The sequence below is a fragment of the Gracilinanus agilis genome, chromosome 6 (genome assembly GCF_016433145.1).
Source record: "Gracilinanus agilis isolate LMUSP501 chromosome 6, AgileGrace, whole genome shotgun sequence".
Classification (NCBI taxonomy): domain Eukaryota; kingdom Metazoa; phylum Chordata; class Mammalia; order Didelphimorphia; family Didelphidae; genus Gracilinanus; species Gracilinanus agilis.
In genome coordinates this window covers 152,520,929-152,536,985 of record NC_058135.1, presented here as the reverse complement: position 1 = coordinate 152,536,985, position 16,057 = coordinate 152,520,929, and the positions used below count along the sequence as shown (strand labels likewise).

At 31.9% G+C, this 16,057-nt stretch overlaps 1 protein-coding gene across 1 annotated transcript in view; it reads right to left on the bottom strand.

Moving 5' to 3' along the window:
- Positions 1–15,569, bottom strand: part of TECRL (trans-2,3-enoyl-CoA reductase like) — a 147,514-nt gene extending 131,945 nt beyond the window's left edge. The window contains exon 1 of the mRNA XM_044681041.1: positions 15,336–15,569. Within this exon, the coding sequence (XP_044536976.1) occupies positions 15,336–15,569 (234 nt within the window). The remainder of the gene's footprint in view (positions 1–15,335) is intronic.
- Between the last annotated feature and the right edge of the window lie 488 nt (positions 15,570–16,057).

Here is a 16,057-nt window from a genome sequence, read left to right as displayed (position 1 = left end):
GAGCAGAAATAATAAATGTAACCTTCTCAGATCATAATGCAATAAAAATAATAATTAGTAAGGGCACATGGACAGGAAAATCAAAAACTAATTGGAAATTAAATAATATGGTTCTCCAAAACCAATTTGTCAAAGAAGGAATCATAGAAACAATCAACAATTTCATTGAAGAAAATGACAATGATGAGACATCCTACCAAACTCTGTGGGATGCGGCCAAGGCAGTACTCGGGGGAAATTTATATCCTTGAGTGCATATATTAACAAATTAAGGAGGGCAGAGATCAATGAATTGGGCATGCAACTCAAAAAATTAGAAAGCGAGCAAATTAAAAATCCCCAGATGAAAACTAAATTAGAAATACTAAAAACCAAGGGAGAAATTAATAAAATCGAAAGTAAAAGAACTATTGAATTAATAAATAAGACTAGAAGCTGGTACTTTGAAAAAACAGATAAAATAGACAAAGTACTGGTCAATCTAATAAAAAAAAGGAAAGAAGTAAACCAAATTGATAGTATCAAAGATGAAAAGGGAGACCTCACCTTTAATGAAGGGGAAATTAAGGCAATCATTAAAAACTATTTTTCCCAATTATATGGCAATAAATAGAACAATTTAGGAGATATGGGCAAATATTTACAAAAATATAAACTGCCTAGATTAACAGCAGAAGAAATAGAATACCTAAATAATCCCATATCAGAAAAAGAAATTGAACAAGCCATCTAAGAACTCCCTAAGAAAAAATCGCCAGGGCCTGATGGATTCACAAGTGAATTCTATCAGACATTCAAAGAGCAAATAATCCCAATACTATTACAAATTATTTGATATGATAAGCAAAGAAGGAGTCCTACCAAATTCCTTTTATGACACAAATATGGTACTGATTCCAAAGCCAGGGAGATCAAAAACAGAGAAAGAAAATAGGCAATTTTCAGGTAAAGAAATCAAAAGTATCAATAAGCACATGAGAAAGTGTTCCAAATCTCTAATAATTAGAGAAATGCAAATCAAAACAACTCTGAGGTATCACCTCACACCTAGCAGATTGGCTAAAATGAAAGAAGGGGAGAGTAATGAATGTTGGAGGGGATGTGGCAAAATTGGGACATTAATGCATTGTTGGTGGAGCTGTGAACTGATCCAGCCATTCTGGCTGGCAATTTGGAATCATGCTCAAAGGGCTATAAAAGAATGGCTGCCCTTTGATCCAGCCATACCATTGCTGGGTTTGTACCCCAAAGAGATCATAGATAAACAGACTTATATGAAAATATTTATAGCTGCGCTTTTTGTGGTGGCAACAAACTGGAAAAGGAGGGTATGTCCTTCAATTGGGGAATGGCTGAACAAACTGTGGTATATGCGGGTGATGGAATACTATTGTGCTAAAAGGAATAATAAACTGGAGGAGTTCCAGGCGAATTGGAGAGACCTCCAGGAACTGATGCAGAGCGAAAGGAGCAGAGCCAGAAGAACATTGTACACAGAGACTGATATACTATGGTAAAATTGAATGTAATGGGCTTCTGTACTAGCAGCAATACAATGACCCAGGACAATTCTGAACGCTGCCCACATTCAGAGGAAGGACTGCAGGAGAGGAAACATATAAGAAAAACAACTGCTTGAACCATGGGTCGGAGTGGACATGATTGAGGGTGTGGACTCGAAACTACCACACCAATGCAACTACCAACAATTTGGAAATAGGTCTTGATCAAGGACACATGACAAAAATAGTGGAAATGTGCGTCGGCCATGGGTTGGGGGAGTCTGGGGGGGGGAAGGGGAAAGGAGGAGCATGAATCATGTAACCATGTTAAAAATGAATATTAATAAATGTTTAAAGTTGCTTGGAGAGTTGAGAGATTTTAGCTGGATGGCGTTTTCTAATCCTTCATCTTAGTTTGTCCTGGGATGTATTAATTACTTAGTAGTTTGTCAATGACTTTATATCATAAAAATATTAATTAAATTGATGTTTTAAGAGAGTCAAGGAATATATGATCCTTAGCATCCTCATACTCCTTTTACACTACTCCTCTAAACGTGATGAAATAGAAAGGACATTAGAGCTTTGGCAGTTATTTTATACTTTCATCTGCCTTTCTGGTTGGCAAAATTGGATAATAATCATAATGTTAAGCATTGGAAACTTCAGGTTCTTCACATGTAAAAATAGTAAGGAGTGATGTGGAACTAAAAGACTTCTAAATTCCCTTCAAAATTTGTAAGATTCTGTGATGTCTTTGGCCAGTGTCACAATATATAATGGTTACTCTTTGGCTAAAAATTATGTAGTTATCCTTAAGATTTTTATAATTGACTGCCATGACATAATCTTACTTTTATAGCCTATAGACCCAGTCTATTTGACTTTGTCTTTTTCCTGTATCAGTCCTCCATATCTAGTGAGAAATGTTAGATTAGGTTCAGTGTTATTAACTACTGTATCAGGAATGCCTTTGAAATCCTGAGGGAAGTGAAGAACTCAATTATTCCTCAGAGTATTAACTACTCTATAAAATTTAAATTAAATCTATTGGTATTATCACATTCCTGAGGCATGCAGTATCTGCTATTAAATTTAATGGGAGTTGTGTTCTCATTAAATGATTAGTACAGATTGATGAGGGGCAGGGTGAATGTTTGATACATCACATGGAGGTTAATCAGTTTTCTCATACTCAATCTACATTTCCTCTACTGGGAAAGGATAAAATTTATCATTATGATTAAGTTTTTTTCAAAGGTTTTGTTTTGTTTTGGTTGAATTAAAGTTGTTCCTATGTATTCACTAAATAGTATAGATTAGTTAACAAATTGAAAGTAGAGGAGAAAATATTCAAAGGTATGTGATTGTAAATGATTAAGCTAGTTTTTATATGATGCTTATAGAAATACAATTATCTTTCTTTACAACTTTATTAGTTACAGGAACTGAATTTTATAGCAGACTCTTATGATAGCTACTTTCTAAAATGTAGGTGTGAAGCTTTGTTTAATTAGTTAATTTATAAGAAATGACAAAAGTAACGACTAATTCCACTAGTCGCATATAATAATAACTCACAAATTTATATCAAAGCCAAAAGATATGTTTTATTTATAATTCTTATGGAAGGAGGAGCTAGAAACTGATCAACAAAGCAACAGAGGACTTGATGACTAAGTTCTGAGAAAGTTTAAATAGTGACTAAAAGGAAAGGAGGAAGGGGAAATTAGGCTGGATTGGGCTTTTGAGTTTCTTTTATTTGTTTTAAGTATAGGAATTTGGAAAACATCTTGGAACAATTTGCATAAGCTGCAGGTCTAATAGCCAAACTAATTCTGGGCATGGAATTTGAATGACAAAGTGATTATTCACAACTATATAAATTCCATGTCTTCCTCTATATGTGATGTTAATTCATTCTAGAACATATTAAAACATGTCCTATTCCTCTCTCAGAGTTAAGGCTATTCCTGGAATTCTGTTCTCTGCTTCCCTACAGCCTTGCCTTTATCTAGAGCAGTGATTCACAATGTGGACGCTACTGCCCCCTGGTGGGTGCTGCAGCGATCCAGGTGAGCAGTGATGGCCACACTTTTTTTAAATTACGTTCTATTCTGAGTTCAATAAATGGTTTCATAATTTCCAGGGGACACTAAGTAATATTTTTTCTGGAAAGGGGGAGGTAGGCCTAAAAAGTTTGGGAACCCCTCATCTAGAGATTTATCTTTGCTTAACACATAATATCTATTAATTTTTGGAGAGGGAATTCTTTTTCATTTTTCTCATTATTTTATAATTTTTTCTTTAGTGAAAAATATTTTCTATAGAAGTTTCTTTTTATTTCTGTTGTTTCTTTTATTTCCCTTTAATATAATATGGATTAAGATAACTATGACAAAAATTTATTAATTGAGACACCAAAAAATAAAGCAAAGTCTTCAAACAAAAAAAGAAATAGATTTTTTTGAGAGGAATCCAATCTCACAATAAAACTGGACTCTGGTCAAGACCAAGAGAACTTGAGCCATGTGAGTGGCTTACTTATATATCCTAAAACTTTGTACTAAACTATACTTTCCTCATGTTGCTCCCAAGCATCAAGTATACCTAAGTATCAAGTTTGCCTAAGCATCAGGTACAGTCAGCAAAAATCAAACAAAAAGTAAATACGTGGGTGTGTTTGAACAATCATTTTACATAATACATCACTGGGTGGAGAAATGTCAGAAAACTTCATAATGTAATTTATTTTTTTTTAAATAACTAATTTTAGAAAAGCTTAAGATCTATATTATGAATGACTAAATGATAAAAGGTAGAGGATTACACATTCACAGGACCATGGCCACTTAAATCATTGATCTCTCATTTTTCCTTTAAACATTTTCCAAAATTTTCTTTCATTATAAACTTATAACATTTACTCCTAATATTTTCTCCATTCCATATATGTATATTTTGTCAACATAAAGCCAAGTTAATTTCATATGTGTCCCAGAACTAAGAGGATCATATGATTTTTGTACGGTTAATAAATGCTTCATGAATTAAGAATTATATATATATACATATATATATGTGTGTGTGTGTGTATATGAGAAAAACAGACATGTATTTATGCACAGAGATATACACACATGTAATCATGTAGATTGTGTCACACAAATTGATATGTGTACATACTCACATCTATACATACAGACATAGATCTTTCTCTCTCTGAACTACTGAACTTTTTCCTCAATTCACTCACTGTATTTGGTATACAGTAGAACAGCTATCCATAAGTACAGTTCTAAGGGTATATACTCTTAAGATTTTATAGATCAATATATATAGGGAGCTGAGTCAAACTTATAAAAATAATAGCCATCTTTGTTTGACAAATGGTCAAAGGGTGTGAACAGGACATTTTCAGAAGAAATCAAAGCTATCTGTAGTCATATAAAATGTCCTAAATGACTATTAATTAGAGAATTGCAAATTAAAATAATTCTCAGGTAACACCTTACACCTATCTCATTGGCTAACATTATAGAAAAGAAAAAGACAAATGCTGAAAGAGACATAGAAAAGCAGGGACATTCATACACCCCCAAAATAAATGGAAAAAACCCTATAGATCATAACCTCCCCTATTTCTTTCCATCAAGTCAGCCAGAAGAGAGAATTAACATTAATTAATTAAATTAAAAGGTATTTACTAAGATAGAATAGTACAAACCATGGTAATATCACTTCCTCTCACCCCACCCACTTTCCTACAATTAAAACAAAATGGAGCAAAGAATAGGCAATCACAAAAATACACTAGTAGTCAAGCATATATGTAGGTAACATGTATGGTCCAGTGAATTTATAACTGAAACACTCCAGGGACTGAATGAACTCCCTTTATTTCTTATGGTATCCTCATGCTGCTTCCCCTTGTCACACAATCTCTCTGGGAAAGTTGTTCAGCTGGGTTCCCTTGACTTATTTCTTTTCACAGCTCAGGGCAGAAGACTTACATTTGTTTCTCTTCCAATAGCCAGAACAGTCTTTCTTCTTGATTAATATATCTCAGAGTTTTACAGTATTGACTGTTCATTAAAGAATATGTCTCTTTTTTTTTTTAAAGGCCAGTAGAGATTGGATTATTCTTAGGTCCATAAATGGCTATTTGCAGTCTAATTGCATTAAGGTTAACTGAAGAAATTCTTCAAATCTCATGAAGAAATTAAGGATTGAAAACAATTTTCACCACTTTGTAAAGACATTAAAATTTTATTGTCTCTGTTACCTGCCAATTATATCTTTTATAATTTTATCAACTAGCCTACTAAAAATGGATTTAATTGATCAGGAACTTGTAATGAACTCCACTAAACATAACAAAAAATTCTTTGCTTTTGTGTGAGGCTTTGTTCTTTTTTTAAGAAATATAATATATGTTCCTTATTACAACATATCAGTGAAAAAGTTAAAAGCATCAAATTTTGTTTCCCAGTGGAAAAAACTAAGATTCAGAGTTTAAGAACCTTGCACATATTTACACGTTGGTGGTGGAGACAAGATACAGACTATTTTTTATTATCACACTATAGATCATTGAGAAATATCTTCATCAAATGTTTATAAAGCAGATTCTTATAATTCAACATATAAAAATCATCCAATTCTAAGTGATCAGTTTCAATATCTGTCACATAACAGAGTTCAATTGCATTGCCATATTCCCTGATTTGAAAAGAAATTTCATCTGAAATCCCTCCAAAAGTCAATCATTAGAAAGTTACATTATGAAATTCAATTAAAAAACTTACTGTACATTTAAAACAAATATTCAGATGAACATTGTTAATTATGCTTTTTTTTTACTGCCATATATCTCAGGAGTATGTTTCCTTTCCTAAGAGTTCATTAGAGAAAAGTCTGAATGATCGCTTCTAAGGTATGTTATGCCAGATCCTCTTTTCTTGTATAGGTTTGAGTAGTTGCTTGCTGAGTTTCCTTGCAACTTTTAAATTTTATGATTTTGTGATATATGTTTTGTAGACTCTAATAAGCAGTCTTTGGAATGTTATAACTAAATCATTGGTATCATAAAAGCCATTAGGCTTTAGCACTTTTCTAATCCTTAGCTCTGCAAAAGGTGAGCAAAAATTGTAGCAAATTTTTCTTCCTTTATATTTATCATACTTAAATCAAAAAGGTTTTCAAATGCAGAACTATATTTTAAGAGGATTTTATTTTGTGCATGACATTTAAATATATAGGAATGTAAGACTTATTCTTTATATCAATTATTTTAATAAGAATGTTATTTGTGTCTGACTCAACCTCACAAACTTAGAAGTTTATAATTATGCACATCTTCATTAAAGGATTAGAAAGGTCTAATAAACTTAGTCAATGATATTAGGAAAATGTATGGGATATTTACAAGTTATTAAGGGATCTTTGAACACTGGCAAGGGCAAATAAAACAAGCATTATTAAGGAATTCTTGACTTTGTTGAGAGGAAAGATTAAGAAATGGACTTATGATAATTTTTAACCTGGAAAATTGATGCAAAGTCCAGGAAGGAGAATAAGTCCACTAAGTGATACCCTAATATTTTCTTAGAAATTAAAGTATTAAGAATAAGTGAAACGATCCAATTATCTGAAGGATTAGTTAAATCAACTGTTGATTTTTTTCTGTTTGAATTTCCCCTTTTTAAATTTTGTTTAAAATATTAGAAAATAATGTCAATTATTTTAATATGTTAAGTGGAAAAAAATAGAAGACAAATATTAAGAAATCTACCAAATTAGGGTCAAAAAAGAGCCCTACTTTGCAACAAAATTAGGGTAAATGAAGGTGAAACATAGTATATGATGTAACAATTTTTCCACTTGCTGCTTGATTTTTCCCTTTCCTCCCCTTCTTTCTCTGAAGGAACTCTCCGTAGTGATTGGTGACTCCCTGGAAGGGAGTAGAAGGAAGAATATAGGTGGAAAGGTTCATGATGTAAAAACAAAAGATATTAGCGAAATTTCTAAAAGAACAAATATGTATATAATAATATACTGCCTATGAAACGAATAAGGATGTAGTGAGAAATTCCAGCCAAATACCTAGAGCTTTTTAAAAGGATTTCTGAATAAAGTGAGCAAAAATTACACAGAACAAATAGGCACAAAAACTCCCATATTAAAGCAGGGAATAACCAATTAAATTGATCTATCAATGTAATATAGTATATTATAAAAAAGGATATTTAAAATATCTATGTATTTCCCGATTTTATCATTTGACATGTTATGTTACTTGAGTATATCTATAAGGTTTTTTTAAACCCTTACCTTCTGTCTTGGAGCCAATATATTGGCTCCAAAGCAGAAGAGTGGTAAGGGTAGGCAATGGGGGTCAAGTGACTTGCCCAGGGTCACACAGCTGGGAAGTGTCTGAGGTCAGATTTGAACCTAGGACCTCCCATCTCTAGGCCTGGCTCTCAATCCACTGAGCTACCCAGCTGCCCCCAATCTATAAGGTTTTTTAATATTCAGAAAGATGGAAAATCTTTAGAGCTCATTAAAGATGGAATGAAGAGATAGAAGAAGAATAATTCCTGGGAACTATTATCTGTATGAAAGTAAAATTTGACATTGAGTATTTACTCTTAATTAACTGTATATAGATGTACATGGAAAGACTCCACCTCACTATCTCCTCTAATCCACATCTGATATTCCCACATAAGTCTAAGATAGTGTTTTTTCCTGTTTACCTTTTCATAATTTTCCTCAGTTGTAACTGAGAGTGGAATTTTTCATGTATGACTGGTCTTTCCTTCAGGAATGTCTGAAAGTCCTCCTGTTTCATTGAATATCTCTTTTTTTCTTGAAGGAGTATGCTCAGTTTTACTGGGAAAGTAATATTTGGTTCAAGTTCCAGCTCTTTTGTACTATGGAATATATTCCAGTCCTTCTGATTCTTTTAATGTAGAACCTCCTAGATCATATTTTACCCTAACTGTGATTCCACAATTTTTGAATTCTTTCTTTTTTGGCTGCTTACAATATTTTCTCCTTTACCTGAGAGTTCTAGCATTTACCTATAATATTCTTGGGAGTTATCCTTTTGTGATCTCTTTCAGGAGGTGATTGGTGGATTCTTTTGATTTCTATTTTAGCCTCTGGTTCTAGAATATGAAGGTAGTTGGTTGTTTTTTTTTTTGATGATGTGTCAAAACTCTTTTTTTTTTCATCATAGTTTTCAGGTAATCCTTAGATGATCTTTCCTGGATTTATTTTCCTAGTCAGTTGTTTTTCCCATGAGCTATTCCACATTTTCTACTGCTTGTTTTTTATTCTTCTGACTTTGATTATTTCCTGAAATCTCATGGTTCATTAGCTTCCATTTGACCAATTCTAATTTTAAGTCATGAATTTCTTGAATGAGATTGTATACCTCCTTTTTTTCCATTTGGTGAATTCTACTTTGGAAAGAGTTCTTTTCCTTAGTTAAAATTTGGACTTCTTTTTTTCCCATATGAACAATTCTGCCTTTGGCAACATCCTTTCCTTCAGTTCATTTTTATAATATCTTTATACATTTGGTCAATACAATTGTATGAGGAGTTCTTCATTGGATTTTTGTGCCTCTTGCTAATTGGTCTATTATTTTTTAAGATAATAATTTCTTCAGTATTTTTGTGCTTCCTTTATGAAACTGTTGAATCTTTTATAATGATTTTCCTGTATTGCTCTTATTCCTCTTACCAATTTTTTCTACCTCTCATTTTATTTCTAAAATCCTTTTTTTGAGATTCTCCACTAATTCTTTTTGGGCTTGAAAGCAGCTTATATTTTTCTTGAAGGCTTTGAATGTTGCGGTATTGATTTCGTTTTCATCTTCTGAGTTTGTGTTTTGGTCTTCACTGTCACCAAAATAACTTTCTATATTGTTTCTTTTTTGTTGTTTTCTCATTTTCTGGTATTTTTTTCTTTTCTCTTAATGTAAAAAAATCACAGTTGTATTCTGAGGGGTGAAGAGAGCACTATTCTAAGTTTTAGATTCCTTGTGTAGTTGCATTCAGAGCTGACTCTGGGGATTTCAGTTTTTCCAAGATTACCTGATATAAGAAGAAGTGCGTTTAATATTTTGCCTGTGTTCTAGACTGGAGGTAACCATAAGTAACTTTCTTTCACATCAGAACTATGACTAGGGTCTCCTATGGCCACAAGCACTTGTATATCCTGGTGGTTCTCTTCCACCTGAGATCACAGCCCAAGATTTCTTCCTAGATCTGTGTCTGGGTAGTTCAACAAGAGTCTTTCACCAAGAACCAGCAAAGGGACCCCTGTTCTAGCTTTGTGAGTAGTTGTCTGATTTTCCCTTACTATCTGTGGCTGAGAACTCTGGAAGCCTTTGATGTTGCTTCAGATGGCCATCATCTGTTGCCTAAGTGGGGCCAGTCTTGTGAGCTTCTTTTATTTTCCATCCAACCCAGGGTACTAGATCCTTGAGCCAGCCTTCTAAGTTGTTTGGAGCTGAAAAATTACTTCACCTCACCTTTTACTGTAGGTTATATTGCTTCAGAATTTATTCCGAGCCATTATAACATAGTTTTTTAGATGGCATTTGGTAGAGATAAGATGGATTCATGTACCTTCTCTGTCATCTTGACTCTGTCTTCCATTAGGAAGTTTTAAAATGTATGTTGGAAACCGACTTTTCATTTATTAATGACAAACAACTGATTTGGAAATTAAAGTTGTTTTTAGATGAATATAATTCATTTTTATCATGTGTACATATTATTTTCCTGATCGTTAAAAATCTAATAGTTTATTTTTTGAGTTATGACTATCATAGTGAAAATTTGTGAAATAAAAGCAACTGCCAAGGACATTTTATGAAGTTTCCTAAAATGTCTTCTTTCTTAGAATGTATCAATTACTTTTTAAAAATAATTTACCTCTCTCTATGATATATGGACTTCTTTGGATTTTACACTGTGTGTTTAATGTAACCACCAGATGGTGCACCTGCAAAGCCTGTTCTTAGGGATTCATGTCCTACATTTTAGTGCTAGACTCATTGGTTAGTCAAAATTGACAAGACCCAATATGGTATGGTTGGGGATGAAAGCACTGGGATGATTCCATAACCATATATTTTTCTCCTCTTGAAAAATGCTAAAGAACTGGCCTACTTAATATTTTAATCCAGATGCAACTTCAATTATTCTGAGCAAGGTTAACAATTTTTAAAGTTGCATGCACACATAAGTACACACAGGAACATGTATACACACAAGTCTGTGTGTATATGCACATGTGTGCATATACATACATGAAGGTATGTATACCTTTATGTGTGCATATATATATGCACACGCATATACACATATATATGAAGACAGTGTATATAAACATATATTCATACATTATTTATATAGTAGCAAGTAACTAGGAGAAAATATCTATTGGTGAATGACTGAATAAAGTAAACCATAGTTAATAAATATAATTGAATGCTGTTATCCTATAATAAATTAAAATTATTCATTTTACAGGTAAATTTTGGAAGCCTTATAGGAACAGCTGTTGAAATGAAGTTAAGTTGAACCAGGAGAATCTTAGCCAAAATGATCACAATAACATAAAGAAAAGTAACATTGAAATACTTCAGATCTCTGATCATTATGTCTAATTATAATCCCAGAGGAGTGACAGTGAAGTATGGCCCTTTTTTATTAGGGTAAAGGTTAAACATTTAATACATGATTTTTTTTCCTTAAACTTACTAATTTGTTATATGGAAGTATTCTATGAGGGAAAGGGAGGAGATAATGGAGAGTGACAAAGATAACCATGCATATATTATTACATAGAAATATATAATTACTTATAGAAATATATCATTCTATCGCTGTAAACTGTTTTATACATCTGTCATCTTAGAAGTAGGATTTTGACTTGGTATTGGAAGGAGAGTTCAAAAGAATTGCTTGCCAGAGAGGAGAAAAAGGACTCTTATCATCAACATGATTAAAATGCAAAAAGGAATTTATTTCTAAATACAAACTTTGTCCGTATCTCACAATTTTTTCAAGGATTGGCTATAGCTCTAAATGATGCAGTTTTCTCAGAGTTGGATATCTTCAAAACTTTGGTTTACTCAATTTAAAAAATGTTGATCTAAAGTATGTAATTAATTTATTTTCAGATGTCAAATGACCATATATTAATAATTATCTAAAATTTAATATGCATATGTGTGTCCATCTATCCATACACACACATATATGAGTTATTCAACATCTCATCTATAATTTCACTGGTAAGAGAGTGTTGAACAGACTAACTATAATGAAATATTAATTTCATCAGACTCTCCTCCAATTGTAGAACCTACAGTGGTTTCCCATAAAGATACACATATATGCCTGTGAACAGATTAACATAATGAAATACTTTCATTATGATCTCCCTCTGTCCAGAAATACACAATAATTCACCATTAAAATATTGATGATAAAAATCTCTTTGTTCTCAACTTCTCTCATTCCCCTAAATATTTCCCCATTCTTTATATCAACATATTTAACTCTCCCAATTCCTTTTCTGTTTCAGAAAGATTGGTTTCATAGTCCTTTCTGAATAATCCACTTTGATGATTTTGGTGTTGTTCCTTCCACTTCTAAATCACAGCCTACCTAAAAAACAAGCAAGCAAGCAAACAAACAAACAAACAAAACTTTACTCATTCTCCAAGGCCAACCATGTCTTAAAACTCTTTTGTAGCTTTTCATAATTTATGGCAATAAGTAATAAGGAACAGAGAGTTAAGTTCCAAATGTATGACATCTCAAAAAACAAAATGGTAGCCATAAATACTAAGATGTAGAAGCATTTTGATCCAATTGATAAGCAAGGGGCTTGGTTTTAAGGCCATTACTTGATTCAGAGTCTTAATACATCCATCATTTAACACTTAAATGACACTAATACTCCTTGAAAAGTACAAATGTCTTAGCACTTAAAAAGAAAAAAAAACTATTCTATGTGTTAGTTTGGGTTTCTTCCAGTCAGTCTTTAAGGTCCCTTTTCATACCTGAGGCAATGATGATATTATAATATATACTTTCTGTTTTATTAATTTGTTGAGTTGAAAGAGACATTTCAGTCGGTAATGAAAATGTTAGTAAATCTCTGAGCATAAAGGACATTGCTCTAGTAGAAAAAATATTAGACTTATAATCAGAATATATTGGTTTCTGCCCCCCATTTACTGCTTGGCATCTATCATTTACTTCAACTTTTTGTTCCTCTTTCCTTTTTCTTTCATTACTCAGATTACAGGATTGTTTGGGGAAAATATTTTTTCAGCTGCAAAATTATACCTATATACATATATAAAATCTCAGTACTTATAATATTTATAATTTAAATAATAAAATATACTTTTAATTGTTTTAGGTCCCATTTTGGAGAGGGAAAAAATAGAGCAATCTTAAATTTTCTCCACTCTTTTAGGTGTCAGGAGATGATTTAGACAAAACATTTTTTCCCAAAGAAACAATTAAATGGATCAAAGAGAACATTGAGTCACAATAAGGTTTTATCAAAAAACTCTGTTCTGCAACACTGAAAATGGAAAATGTTCAACTCCTTCCCAGCCTGATTGTGTGAATTTCTCTATCTACTTCAAAACCATCACTCACATGTGATGCTATTACCCTGACTATAAGTAATATCACCAAAGAGAATTTCAGAGGATATTAAAAAAAGATTATATACCCATTTAAAATGTTAAAGTTCCCGATACTTAGTATATACATATTTAAAGCCCACAAACTTGAATCCTCACATTTAAGTTTAATTATATGTACATAACAATACATTTGTAGATCTATATGTATATGTTCATATATAAATAGTTATCAAAGATAAGGGCGACTTTGGTACAAATTCCACTTCTGAAACTAAATGAGTCACTAGTTAGTTCCCTTATACTTGGCCGATAAGTAAAAATGGATCTATATTGGTGGAAAAGCATACTGTACTTGAAGATTCTCAATTCTTACATTCACATGTATAAGATAAATCTGAGATGAAAACAAATAATCATTCTCTTTCTGGTTCCAATAATACTGGGTTTTCTAATGGATATCATATAATAATAATTAGGCTATGTCTGCAAATTATCAGGATAATGGGATTTCCATAATCCTAAAAGTTGTTTATTTATCATTTTAAAGAGCATATTTATCCAATTTTGATAGAGTTTATTTTGTTCAATTCTTTCTTTTAAAACCTTATTCAAATTTTTAAAATTATTTTTAAAGTTAAAAACTAATATACTTCATATAATTTTAAAGGAAGGGTTGGAAAGTGTGACAAAATGTCATTTCACAAATTATCTTTTTAAAAATATTGGGTTTTTTCTCTTCTTACTCACTATCTGTAAGTCTGTTTTAAAGATGTCATCTCTTGATCTATATAAACATTCAAAATTCTATTTTAATGCCAGGATAAAATGTATAAACATCACAAAAATATAAAAGGTAAATTTCTAATGCAAATAATATTTTAGCCATCTTTCACAAACAGTCCCATAGTATCTTATTTAGTCAGCTATCTAAAACTGATTTTCATTGCACAGGGTCATGACAGTAATTTTTCTTTGAAAGAAGAAAACTTGTTCCTTATATGTTATAGGAGTCAAAAATTCAGTCATGAATTTTATAACCGAAATCTTCTAAGTGTTATCTCAAAGACTTCCCATGACTCACGTTTATTATTAAAAAAAAACAACTTAAGAGTGTTTGAAATGCTTTAAGCACTTTAAAATAGTATGTAAGCTACTAAGAAATGTTAATCTATTATAATAACATGGAAACTGATAAGAGGTAATAAGTGCAAAAGTACACTTTATGAATCTCTGCACAGATTAGAAATAGATCCATTTTTCCTTCCATAATAACCATCTGAATTATTAATTGCTGAAGAAATCCCACCAAAAATGACCATCATTTGCATTGTTATTTTCCCCAATGTTTGGTGGATGAAGGAATATTTTGACTTATTTTTCTTTCAATTATATGTTTACATTTTTAAAATTCAATTTTATTTTTCATAAATTCTTTTTCAAAGCTGAAATAGAGTTGTATGCTATCTTAATAAAACACCTTTTAATCTGAATCTGTTGAAACATTTAGAAATGCTCTGCATTATATAGATTAAAACCACACAATTACCTTTTGCACTGTGGCTTTGAAGTATTGTGGGTTGTAATAGTGGAAGGCAGTGGGTATTGCCTCTTAACCAACCATTATTCACTCCAACTTACCCCATTCCCACACAGAAAATGTCAAAAAACACCCCTTGTCAAGTTGTAGTGGTAGAATCCAAATATCATTGTGGTTGAATTCTTTCAATAATAAAGTATCTTTAAGCAACAAGCATTAGTGAACTGTAGGGAGGCACATTGTATTGAAGCATGCAATGTCATGGAATTATTTTTTAAAGATGTGAATTTTGAAATGTACCTTGATGTACAGAAAAGTATAGAAATGTTATTAATTTCAAAAATTTTACCTATGATTATTAATAAGTCATATCTCAAATCATATAAATCAGGACCAAATTATTAGACAATACTTAAAAATAAATGTATGTTTTATATCATGAATCACTGTTGCTTTCTTTATAGATAATAAAACGAGTCCCACTTAATGTAAAAAGAAAAGAGAATTCAAACTATTTTTAGAGGACACTACTCCTTTAACTAAGAAATCAAATAGCCCTAATGAGAATTTAAAAAAAAATAGAATAAAACAAAATAAAACTCACCTTGTCCACAATACATATCTGCTTTCTGGTTTGGGCATCAAGGATTTCTATCTCAAAGTAAGTAGTTTTCGAATGTTTGACTGCTGGAGTTGATTTCAGTGCACCAGCAGAGAGTACAAGTTGTGACAAGGAATGAAAATTCTTCATGTCATTCTTCAGCATGGGCTGTGTACTTCCATGGGTAAATAATTCCTTCTTTCTATCTGTAACAGAAGGCTTGCTCCTTTTGAACATTTTGAAAACTAGCAGGAGAGTCTGCCCTGTCAACACGGGACACTTCCAAATGTGTTCCCTTTGCATCAGTTAAATACAGCTGATGAAACCCCCAAAGGTCAAGTGGCATGCCATTTCAAGAGTCTAGTTTTATTTAGCAGACCTGAAAACAATGACTGATCTATTTCTATATATAACATGGTGTTATGAATTGCTCCGATGTTACAAAAGGTTCCTTTACCAGCATTGAAACAACACTTTTTGCTTTGATCTTTTATCTTAGTTTCTTAAAATTTGACAGCTCATTACTGAAATCCTGGGACAAGAATAGTATTAAAAACAGTGAATACATGCCATTTGTAATTTGAGGGTGCAGGAGATTATTGGTATCATCCACATCTATGATTTCAATCATGTGTGGAATTTCTAATGTCAAAATTTTAATGACCAAAAAACAACCTGTGTGAAATGTATACATGCTTAGAGAGTTATCTGAGCAGACTCAAATG